Source organism: Balaenoptera acutorostrata, chromosome 9 (genome assembly GCF_949987535.1).
Source record: "Balaenoptera acutorostrata chromosome 9, mBalAcu1.1, whole genome shotgun sequence".
Taxonomy (NCBI): Eukaryota; Metazoa; Chordata; class Mammalia; order Artiodactyla; family Balaenopteridae; genus Balaenoptera; species Balaenoptera acutorostrata.
This window is the reverse complement of record NC_080072.1, coordinates 9,175,865-9,187,767: the sequence shown is the minus strand read 5'-3', so window position 1 is coordinate 9,187,767 and position 11,903 is coordinate 9,175,865. Positions and strand designations below refer to the sequence as shown.

Here is an 11,903-nt window from a genome sequence, read left to right as displayed (position 1 = left end):
TCCAACACCCCCGTTCTCCCAATACTGCTTGGCTTCCTCAGTCTCCCCTGCAACCCCTCACCCACGTCCCAGGACCAATGCCTTCAACACAGGGCAGGGCATTGAACACGAAAGGGGGCTCAGGGCTCAGCGGTGGCCAGGGAGGGACCCTCTCAAGGTCTTGATCTGACAACCCAGGAAGCTGTGCTGTGGGACAGGGGGATGGGCTTTGTATCCTACAGTCATTCTCCACAGGGCTGTGCACCTGGCAGCCCTGGGCTGGGCTGTCCTGTCCACCTCTTGAGTGGCTTGCCCCTGCCCATAGCTTCGGAAACTTCCTTTTCAAAGGGTTCTGGGAGTCCTGACAGCTGTGTGTGGGGTGAATCTTCACTCTCTCTCTCTATAAGGGTTTAGCCCCACCTGGGACCTCATTCCTCTAGGCCAGAATTTCTCAAACTTTAGCCTGCATCACAATCACCTGGATGGCTTGCTGAAACAGATGGCTCGGATCCACCCCTAGAGTTTCTGATTCAGTAAATCTGGGGTGACCCTGAGAACTTATACGTCTAATAAGTTCCCAGGTGATACTGATGCTACCGGACAGGAGTGCTGTGCACTGAAGGATTAACTCAGCAGGTCTGGGTTGTCCAGAGGCCGCACATTCCAAAGAAAGGTTTGGCCCTTGCCTGGCTCCTGGGAGACAGCCCCTAAACCCTTGGAATATCTTGCCTGATAAGAGTGTCTTTGCTTATCTGGGGGCCATGGGCCTCTCGGTATCAGTTTAGCCTCTGGTAAGGTCAGCTATGTGAGTGGTCAGGAACCTCCATTAAACACTGGACACCAAGACTTGGCCCAGCTTTGCTGCTTGGCAATACTTCATGCAGCTGGAAACTGTGTTTCCTGGTTGGTGACTCACTGTTGCTGGGAGAATTAAGTGCTGTCTCCATAACTCCACTGGGAGAGGACAGTAGAAGCTCGCAGCTGCTCTCTCCTGGACTCTGCCTGTGCACCTTCATCCTTCGCTGACTCTAATTTGCATCTTTCACTGTAGTAAAATATAACCACTCAGCAACTTTGCTTCCGGGAGACAGCTCTGCCCACTACAGCCCTACTCACCTGAGCCGGGGACCCTAGGTGCTGGGCCCACAGGTTTCAGTAGATCCAGCCATTCTGTGCTGCCCCTCCTGAGACCACTCTCAGGGCAGTGGCCCATTTCTTATGGTGCTTGGACTCTCCCTGCCCCCTCCTGCCCTGGCTTAAGACCAGGTCCTCGAGGGAATTCCCTGGTGGTCCAGTGGTTAGGACTCCTCGCTTCCACTGCAGGGGGCATGAGTTCCATCCCCGGGGGGAACTAAGATCCCGCAAGCTTCGAGGTGCGGCCAAATTAAAAAAAAAAAAAAAAAAAGAGCCAACACAGGGAAGAAGGCCCCTTAGCGCCCACTGGTTATGTGCCTTTATTCACAGACTCAGCACTTGCTGAGGTCAGGAGGAAAGAACATTTGGGACCAGGCTGGGCCTGGAGATAAGGGTGGCTGGGAGGCCATGCATGGGTCGGATTGGGGAGCTCACAGGAGAGAACCTGTTGGCTGGGCCAGGCCGGTTGGGATGGGGCCGGAGGCAGGCAGCATGCGGGAGGCCTGGCTAGATCTGATGGAACAGATCTATCCAGGTGGCGTCTGTGAGCCAGGGAGGGCGGGACTGAGGGTTTCTCTGGGGCAGGGGGTATAGGTGTGGGGCTGGACAGCAGGCACCCCTGCCCCTCACTCCCAGGGAAACGACATAGTGGGACAGTGGGGACACCTGGCGCCTGGTCCTGCTGCTGCCTCGGGACTTGGACGGGGTGACTAACCATGCTGGTCCCCGCTGGTGTCATTGTCCTGCTGATGCTTGGACATTTGCCTTGGGGGTGACCCACCTAGGGACACTCTGGGGACATGTGTAGGGAGGCTGGATAATCCCAGAGAGTGTGCCTAGGGCCCAGCAGAGTGAGCTGTGCCTGGGGAGGGAGGGGGTCCCCGGGGAGGGCGGGGGATGCTCCCTTTGGGCCCAGCTTCTGACTCGGTGGTTGGTGTCAGTTCCCTGCTGGCAGGGGGTGCCGCCTCCCACTCAATCCAGGCCAGCCCCTGGGCCAAGGATGACTGCACGGTTAAACCTCCTTTCTCCTGGCCGGCACTGCTGGTCCAGGACAGACTTCCTGTCTAAACACAAACAAGGAAGCCAAAGCCCGGATCCTCCTCCTGGGCCTTCTTCCTGGTGAACAGCCCATTCCCACCCCGCAGGGAACAGAAAAACCAGTTCCCCGGGTGCCCCTCCCTGCCTGGGAACAGCAAAATTTGGAAAGTTGGCAGGGTCTCCCTGGGCTGTGCAGGAAGGTGACCTAGGGGCCTGGGAAAGCCGGTGGGGCCTGAGCAGGGCCCTGGGTCTGAGGTCACAGCGCCTGCCCGCTTTCCACCGGGGCCTGGGGTGGAGGGACACAGGCGAGGGGCCATCAGCATTGGCGGGAGGGGGTGCGGTGCACAGAGCCGGGGCGCTTGGGGATCTTGCGCCAGCGACGCTTGTCCCAGCGGCAGAGCAGCAGCAGGCGGAAGGTGTCCCGGAAGGCTTTGTTGCAGAGCGCATAGCACATGGGGTTGATGGTGCTGTTGACGTAGCACAGCCAGTAGCCCAGCTCCCACAGGGTCTCGGGAACACAGTCCTTGCAGAAAGTGGACACCAGCACCATGATGTTGTACGGTGTCCAGGTGAGGATGAAGGCCAGCAGGATGGCGCTCAGGGTCCGAGCCGCCTTCTTCTCCTTGACCAGCGAGAAGGTCTTCCGCTTGGCCAGCTGCTCCTTCCCGCGGGGCTTCTGGCCCTTGCCCGCTCGCTCACGCCCCTTCCGGGTCGGCCTCTTGACCGTATTCGGGGAGCTCCGGGGCGGCTGCTTGGCGGGGGCCTGCGCCTCGGGGTCCACCATGGGCATCTTGATCACCACCTCGGAGCCGGGCTCCTCACCCTCCGAGGACGTGAGGGACTCCATGGAGCCTTCGTCGTCCTCCTCCTCCTCCTTCCAGCTGTAGGCCTGGAGTAGCCGGGGCGCTCGGCAGCAGCGGCAGCAGCGCCCTGGAGGGGTCTCCGGGGAGCCCTCAGCCCCTGGCTGGGACCTCTCTGAGCTGCTGCTGCTGCCGCCCCCCTTCCCCGGCGTCTCGGAGCCCTGCAGGGCCGCCAGCTCCCGGGCCCGGTTCTCTGTCTCCCGGTAGATGCGCCAGTAGAGCGTGCACATGACCGTGACAGGGAGGTAGAAGGCAGCCATGGCTGTGCCAAAGGTGATGATGGGCTGGGAGAGGAACTGGATGTAGCACTGCCCGGCCAGCACCGTCCGCTCCCCTACCAGGTACTGCCAGAAGAGGATGGCTGGGGCCCAGAGGACGAAAGAAACCAGCCAGGCCAGGCCAATCATCAGGGCCGCCCGGCGGGGTGTGCGCTTGGCGCGGTAGCTCAGCGGCCGGGTCACGGAGAAGTAGCGGTCAAAGCTGATGAGCAGCAGGTTCATGACCGAGGCGTTGCTGGCCACGTAGTCCAGGGCCAGCCAGAGGTCGCAGGCCAGCGTGCCCAGAGCCCAGTGGCCCATGAGCAGATACGTGGTGTAGAGGTTCATGGAGAAGGTGCCAATGATGAGGTCGGCACAGGCCAGGCTCAGCAGGAAGTAGTTGTTGACCGTCTTGAGCTCCGTGTTGACCTTGAAGGAGATGAGTACCAGCAGGTTGCCCGTCACCGTGGCCAGTGACAGGAGGCCTGTGGTGATCCCAATGAAGGCCACTTGCCAGGGACCCTTTCCCGGTGCCAGGACGGTGATGTTGGGGCTGACGGCGGGTGGGGCTGAGGTATTCATGGTGGCTGGGTGGGGTCGATGGGGGGCAGCCCCTTCCTCTAGTCACAGTACAGGCCTTCCTTGGGGGCGGTCATCACCTGAAAAGAGAGGACACGGGCTTGGGTTGGGCTGCTGGACGTCTCCCAGAGTCCAGAGTGGAAGGTGCTGGGAGCAAAGCCTCTGCCCTCTCAGAGCTGCAGGCCAGACAGCGTCACACCCCCCTTACTGGTGCCCACACCCCGTCACTTATAATGCACTTTCCCAGGCTTTAATGGATTTACCAGCAGCACGGGGCGGGGGGCGGGGATGGCTTTGGAATCCAGAGATCTGAGCCCTCATTCCCACTTCACCATTCAGACCCCGAGCCTCAATTTTCTCATCGGGAAATTGCTACTAATGCTTGTCTTGCTCATGTGGCAGGAGTGGGGGAGACTCGCTTTGTATACGGGACTGCCAAATTTTCAAAGCGTTTCACTCAATTTTATTAAAGCTCTCATTTACTGAGTAGTTACTACATGCCAGACACAGTGTTAAGCACTTAACTGAATTACCTAATTTAATTGTTGAACATTTGTAGGAGGAAGGTCTCTCATGGACCCCATTTCACTGAGGCAACCGTGGCTCTGAGCAGCTCCAAGACCTGCCCGTGGCGACACAGGTGGTGAGTGTGATCAGAGCCCACTTCCCTCGCTCACTCTCGGAGCACGTGAAGATCCGCTGGGATTCTTCCATCAAATAAGGAGAGATGGGAAGGCAGGGGAGGGCTCCAGAGAAGACAGGGGAAAGAGATGGGAGCAGAGGGGTGCTGTGTGTGTGCACCTGCGTGTGTGTGCTTGTGCGCGGTTTGGGGCTGGATCGGACCCTCTGTGAGGGCAGCAGGGGATGTTGTGCTGGGCCCGGACACTTGCCAGTGGCTGACAATCCGGAGTAAAAGCAGGCAGCAGGGGCGAGGGCCTCAGCTCCCAGATAAGCGGGGGTCTGGCCCCAGACGAGGCATGGGAGGACTCCTCCACCTCCCCACTCGGCTCCTGGGCCCCAGCTGAGTGGAGGGCAGCAAGGGGAACCAGAAGATGCCCCAGACTTTTCCTGAAGCTGGAGTCCAGCTCAGGCACTAAGGGTGGGAAGAGAGAAAAGCCACAGCTCTTAGTGACTACTGGCCGGGCAGGGGCCTCCACCGCTCAGCCATGGCCTTGCTGCTGTATGTTTTGGCTGCTTCCTTCCTGTTCTGGGCTTCAGGCATCCTTCTGTTTGTTGAAGAGACTGGGGTCTCCTCCTACCTGCAGCTGTGGCTTCAGGGGCTGTATTGTTGCAAAAATTCCAAGGGAGAGACGTTGGGCAGGGACCCAGCAAACCCTGGTGTTTCTTGGGACCTGGTCTGTGACAGAGAGACTAGAGTCTGTGAGGGGGTCGCTGCATGATGGATGCCTCGGTGGTGTATGACCTGGGGTGTACTGTCAGTGCGTGTGACAGCGACTCTCAGCATGAGTTCGGAGTGTGACAGAACAAGCAAGAAAAGCCGTGGCTGTCAGTGCTTGTGTGTCTGGGACAATTTGCACGTGAGGGGGCACAGGTGACATCCCGGTTGAAGGACCCAGACTCTGGAGTCAGACTGTCCGCATTTGAATCCACGCTACACCACGTACTGGGTGTATGGTCTCCGCTAGCGATGTAACCGCTGTGTGCCTCGGCTTCCTCAACTGACAAACGGGGATAATGTTAGTCCCTAGCTAATACATGGAGGAATTATCGCGAGGCTTAAAGAGTCAATAGATATAAAGTACTTAGAACAGCCCTGGTCCGTGGTAAACACTAAGTTCCCATTGACTCTCAGCACGGGTAGTAACAAGGGCTCCCTCCTACCTAGAAGTGTCTGCTTCTTTGATTAAAAATTTCTAATACTATGGGGAATTCCCTGGCGGTCCAGTGGTTAGGGCTCTGAACTTCCACTGCAGGGAGCATGGGTTTGATCTCCGGTCGGGGAACTAAGATCCTGCATGCCGAGTGGCACGGCCAAAAGAAAAAAAAATTCTAATACTGGGACAACAGTAACTAATAATAACAGTCATTGCTGTTATTTAGCGTCCCTGAGGGCCAGTCGCTGCTCAGAGTACTTATGTGCCCTATCTCACTTAACCTTAATGGGGAACCTATGACCTAGGGGTTGTTTTTCTCTCCATCTTACAGATGAAGAAACTGAGGCTGAGAAAAGCACGAGAATATGCACGAGATCACACAGCTAAGGTAGGAACCAGGATTGGAGCCCAAGCAGTACGTTCCAATGAAACTTTATTTATAAAAACTGATGGTTGGCCTGGGGGCCATAGTTTGCCAATTTGAACTAAGAAATATTACATTAAAATATGATTTATCTTGCTTACTGAGTTTTGTTGCATCCTCCTCCGTTAACCAAAGTCAGGCGCTGGGCGGGAGGCTGAGATCAGACTGCGGGCACTGGGGCTTTTCCCTGTGAGGCCGCTGGTGGAAACCACCCTTGACAAGGTGACCCTGAACAACTCTTGTCCCTTTGATCTTCTGGACTCAGTGCTGTTTGTGCCCATTGCAGAAATCAAGCAACTGAGGCCCAGAGAAAAAAGGGAAGAAGGCGTTGTGTAGCCCAAGGTCTCCCGACTCCTAGACTGGGTGCTGCCTCACCCCCCCCCCCCCAACCCCTGGGTGCCCTGGAGCAGCTCTGTAGCCCCCAGCGGCTCCCTGGGCCAAGATGTGCAAAGGCTGGGTCAGAAGAGGAGCTTGAGGGCGTGAGAGGCTGTACCCTCCACAGCTGTAGGGGCCTCCCGTCTGTCTGGGCACGTTGCGGCCAAGCATTCTGCCATTGTACTTGGTCCTTACGCCACAGCAGGCCTAGGACTAGGGCGGGGGGAGTGAGGCACTTGCCTTGGGTGCAAAATTTAAGGAGATGCCCCAAACTCAGTCAATCAAGAAAATAACATTTTAATGCAATATTTAAAGAATAGAAATCAATGCAAAACATCCATCATGAACACAATTTTAAACCACGACAGGATCCAGCCCCGCACTTGCACAAACACCCCTATCACCCATGCCTCGCACTAATCCTGGCCCTGGTTCTGACAAAACTTGATTTACAAAAGCAGACCGCCTGTGCGCTGTAGTTTGCTATTTGATTTTTAAAAATATTACATTAGGGCTTCCCTGGTGGCGCAGTGGTTGAGAATCTGCCTGCTAATGCAGGGGACACGGGTTCGAGCCCTGTTCTGGGAAGATCGCACATGCCGCAGAGCAACTGGGCCCGTGAGCCACAACTACTGAGCCTGCGCATCTGGAGCCTGTGCTCCGCAACAAGAGAGGCCGCGACAGTGAGAGGCCTGCGCACCGCGATGAAGAGTGGCCCCCGCTTGCCGCAACTAGAGGAAGCCCTCGCACAGAAACGAAGACCCAACACAGCCAAATAAATAAATAAATAAATAAATAATAATTAAAGGTGCTATTAAAAAAATATTACATTACAATATTATTTATCTTGACTAGTGAGGTATTTTTGTGAGCCCCCCACCTTGAAATTTTGCTCCAAGGCGAGTACCTCACTTGCCTCACCCTAATTCCTGCGTTGCGGACCACAGCCCTAGGTTTGAATCTCCAAGCTGTCCCTTCCTAGCTGTGTGATCATCGGCAACGACGTAACCTTTCCTTCCCTGCAGCATTGCATCCCTGAGCTGATGGGGATAATAGTATCCAAAGTGCCTGGCACTGAAATGACACTCAGTCAAAGGCCTCTGTTATTAGTCCCATCTCCTCATTCCGACCCACTGCTCAGCGAACCCTCACCTGCCCCTTCCCCTCCAGACCCCAGGCACAGCCCCTCTCTGGTCCCCAGACTGCTCATTTGTACAGTGGAGGAGTTGGACCGGGCTGACATCTGGGGAGATTTTACAGGCTCCCGAAACCAAGATCTCAAGATGGCTCGAGAGCACCAAGATCTCAAAATAGCTTGAAAAATAGCCAAGAATACCCTCATCTGTGAAGTGGAACCATGTCCCAGAGGTGAGGTTGCAGAGGCTGAAGGCTCACTTAGCTTCTCTCAGCCCGGGACCTGCAGGCTCCAATGCCTGCGCTCTTTCCGCTTGGTGGACCCTCTCTGCCCCACCTATGGGCTCCCATCGGGGACAGCTCGGGGAAGGAGAAGGGCAGAAGTTCTGGGGAACTGGACCCTGGTTCTTGCCACCCCCTGGACCTTCTGAGCCCCTGGGATTCAGCCCAAGAACAGGGCTGTCAATGACTCTGCCCTTCCTCCACCATCAGAAGTGGGGGTCCTCCCCCAAATCCCTCTTGGACAGTAATTTGCTCCAGAGAAGGTTCCTGCTCTGGTCCTTGCTGTGTGACCTTGGGCGAGTCTCCTTAACTCCTTATTGGGGGCAATCCTCTGCCTCTTCAAGGCTACTGAAGGGTCAGCGAGTTGATGGCTGAGAAGGAACATGGCTTCCAGTGATTGCGGCTGATTCCCCTGCGGGGACGAGCTCTGGGCTGAAAGTCAGGGTGCCAGGGTTCAGCCGCAGCTCCAGAATTTCTACAAAGGAGGGGCTTAGGGTTAGCCGTCTGGTTGAAAGGGGGGCTGGAAGCTGTATTTGCATAGCATATTCTGTGAAAACATCCATGGGGTTGGGGGAGTTGGTAAATGAGGATTGCAGGGCCTGGGGGGGAGACTCCTCAAGGAAGTCCTTGCACTGCCTCTGCTTCAAGCCCTGTCTCTGCTCTTGTCTTGCTGTGTGACCTTGGGCAAGTGACTGTCCCGACCTGGTCACCCTCCTGTAGGATGAGTGTTTGTATGTGAGGGTGTGTGCATTGCTGAGTGAGAATAAGAAATGATAAGGGTGAGTCTTTGTGAGGATGGGTTGGGACTCATCCTCTGAGGGTGTCTGGGGTACAGGAAGGTGGAAAGGAAGCAGGAGGTGCTTTTCTGCCCAGGGCTGTGGCTTCCTGATGAAGGTTGTTGGGAGCTTTTAATAATATTATTAATATTATCACAGCAACTAATATTTACAGACTGCTTACTATAACCAGACATGGCTCTAAGCATTACATACATGATTTAATTGACCTGTTACAAACCCTTGGGAAGTAGGTTCTATTATCTTCAACTTGCAAAAGGGTCAATGAGGCTTTCAGATCTTAAGGACCTGCGAGCTCATCAGTGATGCAGTCAGGATTTGGACCCAGGTAGTCTGCCTCTGGGGCTAACCTCTTGGGCCCCTACTCTAAACTGCTGTGGGGATTGGGGGGTGCTCAATGGCCTCCTTGCCCACTTTGACCAGCTAGATTGGCCAAACCCTAATTTGAATCAGCCAATAGGGAGGAATCAGTCCTTCCTTTAGAATCTGGCTTGTGTGTGTGTATGTGTGTGACAGTGTCTGTCATCTCTCTGGGTGATGTATGATCACAGTGCTATGGGAAGGGGGTGGTCCAGCTGTAGCTCTTTGCTTGGCACACATCAGTGGCTCAGTAAATATCTGTGGAATAAACCCATGAATGTGTACACGGAATCCTCCTGATTGACTTCAGGACTTCAGGCATGAGGATGGGCCTGCGGTGGCGGGGGTGAGGGGATGGCAGTTTGAACTGGCTCCAGAGTGTGGTCTCTGCTCTGTCCAGTTCCTGTATTCCTGCACCTGCCAGGTCCCTGTCCCCTCGGTGAGGCCCTACCTGGCTTGAGAGCAAAATACCCAAGAACATCCTTATCTGTAAAATGGACCAAGGAAACCCTGCCTCACCTGCTGCAGGGAAGTCGAGTGAGGTAACAGGACAGACGCGGGCGTGGGATGGCGCCTGTCAGTGTTGGGGAGGAAAACATCAGCCTGGGCTCAAAGAGTTAAGGGATGAGGTCAGAGCCTCTAGCAGAGCAGGCCAGATTGTTGACCGCCAGCGTCCTGGACCAATCCCCGGGGGCCGGGCATCTGGTTGGTGAGAGGAAGGGGGAGGGGAGAGATTGCTGGGGAGAGGGATTCCTGAACACTAGGGCTTCCTGAATCTTACCACTGGCCAAGGAGAGCAGAAGGGGAGGCAGAGAATGAGGGGGTGCTGGGCAAGAGATTCAGGAGCGGGGAGTGAAGCCATCTTGTGATTCTGGACGTGGAAGTCGGCAGAACCCTGGCTGGAGAGAACGGACGATATTGGGGAGAAGGAGGTACGAGGTGAGGGCTGTGGGGCTGGGCACCTGGGACCTCACAAATGCATCGAGGGCGCTCCTCTGTCCAGGCCTCCTGACCCGTCCCTTCTGCTGGGGCCTTAACCCAGAAGACAGCCTGTCAGAGGTGGCTCTCTCCCCTGGGGTTAATTTTTCTCTGAAGGTAGCACCATTAAAGGTGCATAAAACTTCCACCTCTGATGTCTGGCCTTGGAAAGGAAGGGGTGAACTGATACAATTTATCACCTTTTCAGGCTCAACAGTCACCACTGGGAGTGCCAACTAGCCCTGCGGAGGGCAGCAGCCATCAGTTAAATTTTCATAAACGCAGGGCTGAACCGGAAGAGGAGCGTCAGCCTTAGAATCAGTGCCACATACTCTCACTGTTGATGGACCTTAACCAGTTGCCCAACTTTAGCCAGACCATGTCAGAGCCTGGCAGTTAGCAGGCTGGGCCCTAGACCTCACTCTGTCAGGTGGCATCAGAAGTGCCCTGCCCCTCGTCTACACTCCGCATGCCCCCTGCTCATCACTCCTTGCGCTCCCCTCCCCATTTCCTTTCTTGTCTCTCCCTCCCTCCCTCCCTCCTCCATCTTTCTAGGCATCACCATGGCATCACAGCAGAACGGAAACCTAGGGAGATATTCACCCACCTCTCCCCCGCCCGCCCAGGAGCCCAAGCTCCCGTTCACAGAGCTCGCTGCTTCCCCCACCCTGTCATCCTGCTCAGGGAGGTAGGAGTTCAGTGCTGTGCTGAGGGTGAGGAGAATGGGGTCCAAGCCCCAGCTGCACCCCTAAATATCCCTTCTGTGACCATGAGCATGTCCCTTCCCCTTCCTCAGCCTCAGTCTCTGAATCTGTACAATGGGGAGGTTCCTTTTTAGTCTGACATGACCTCTACCTACTCCCTTCTTGACACTCTGACTCCTCTTTGCACTTGGGAATCTAGTTCTCAGACCTCCAGGCCCCAGCCGAAGAGCCAAGAGTCACACCTTCTGCAGCCCCATTTCGTCATTTCCTCCCCTGCCTTCTGTAATGCAGTGGCGATCACGGCTTGCCTAGTGGCTGAGGTCAAGGGGCAGAGAACTAACTCGTACCTGACAGCTCAGTGAGCAGCTGATTTCTCAGGGGCAGGAGACTGTCCGGCTGCTTCCGGCCAGTTGGGCAGGAGGCCCTGGGTCAGTCCGCAGGTATGTTTTGTGGGAAGCAGTGAACCCCTGTCCACTGGCACTGATAACCCCCAAGCAGCATTTGTCAGAGTGACCCAATGAATGCCGCCCAACCCCTCCCCAGCTGCCAGCTCAGGAGCTGGCACTCTGCAAGAATCAGAGCTCCTGGCCTCCAGCCCATCCCCACGTTGTGCTCTGGGGGTCCTAGGATGGGTACCTGGCATGGGTGCCCATTAGTAACTATGCATTACCTGGACTTAGGGTTGAGACCTGCCCTGCGGGAGCCCAAGGTGCTGTGGACACAGGGAGGGCCCTCTGGGTGGCTGCACACATCGGGACCACGTCCCCTGGCTGGCATGGCCACCCATGTGCCCATATCCCCCAAGAGCCCGGGAGCTCTTGACCTGGTCTCCTGCTGGCTTCTGGCCTGGCACCCACCTTGGTATCCTGCTTGTCCATCGGGCCAGCAGCCTGGTTCAGTCCATCTTGGAGGGGTTGAAGGTGGATGGGGGTGGTGGGATTCAGGGTTCCCTGAGGGAGGAGAGGAGGAGGTACTGGGACTGGCACCCCTGTTTTGGGGGGGGGTCAACCTCCCACAGCATCCTGGTGGCAAGGGCTACCCCCTGGCCCCCTGCCCTCCTCACTCTGTCCCTGGGATTTGGAGACTCTGCCTGCTGTGTGGCAACCTAATCCCTTCTGGGCTCCAGGTCCAGTTTCCTAAGGGGGTGTCCATCTCCTTTTCCAGCTG

The 11,903-nt window shown here is 56.2% G+C and overlaps 1 protein-coding gene across 1 annotated transcript; it reads right to left on the bottom strand.

The window, feature by feature from the left end:
• Window positions 1–2,400: 2,400 nt before the first annotated feature.
• Window positions 2,401–11,681, bottom strand: CHRM1 (cholinergic receptor muscarinic 1). Its single transcript, XM_057553332.1, has 2 exons — window positions 11,594–11,681; window positions 2,401–3,927 (listed from the first exon to the last, which is right to left on the bottom strand). Exon 2 carries the CDS (start codon window positions 3,848–3,850, stop codon window positions 2,468–2,470), a length of 1,383 nt encoding a protein of 460 aa, XP_057409315.1. The 5' UTR covers window positions 3,851–3,927; window positions 11,594–11,681; the 3' UTR covers window positions 2,401–2,467.
• Window positions 11,682–11,903: the final 222 nt, after the last annotated feature.

Excerpts from the sequence above, each read along its gene's own strand:
- CHRM1 (XM_057553332.1), bottom strand. The coding sequence starts at position 3,850 with ATGAATACCTCAGCCCCACCCGCCGTCAGCCCCAACATCACCGTCCTG.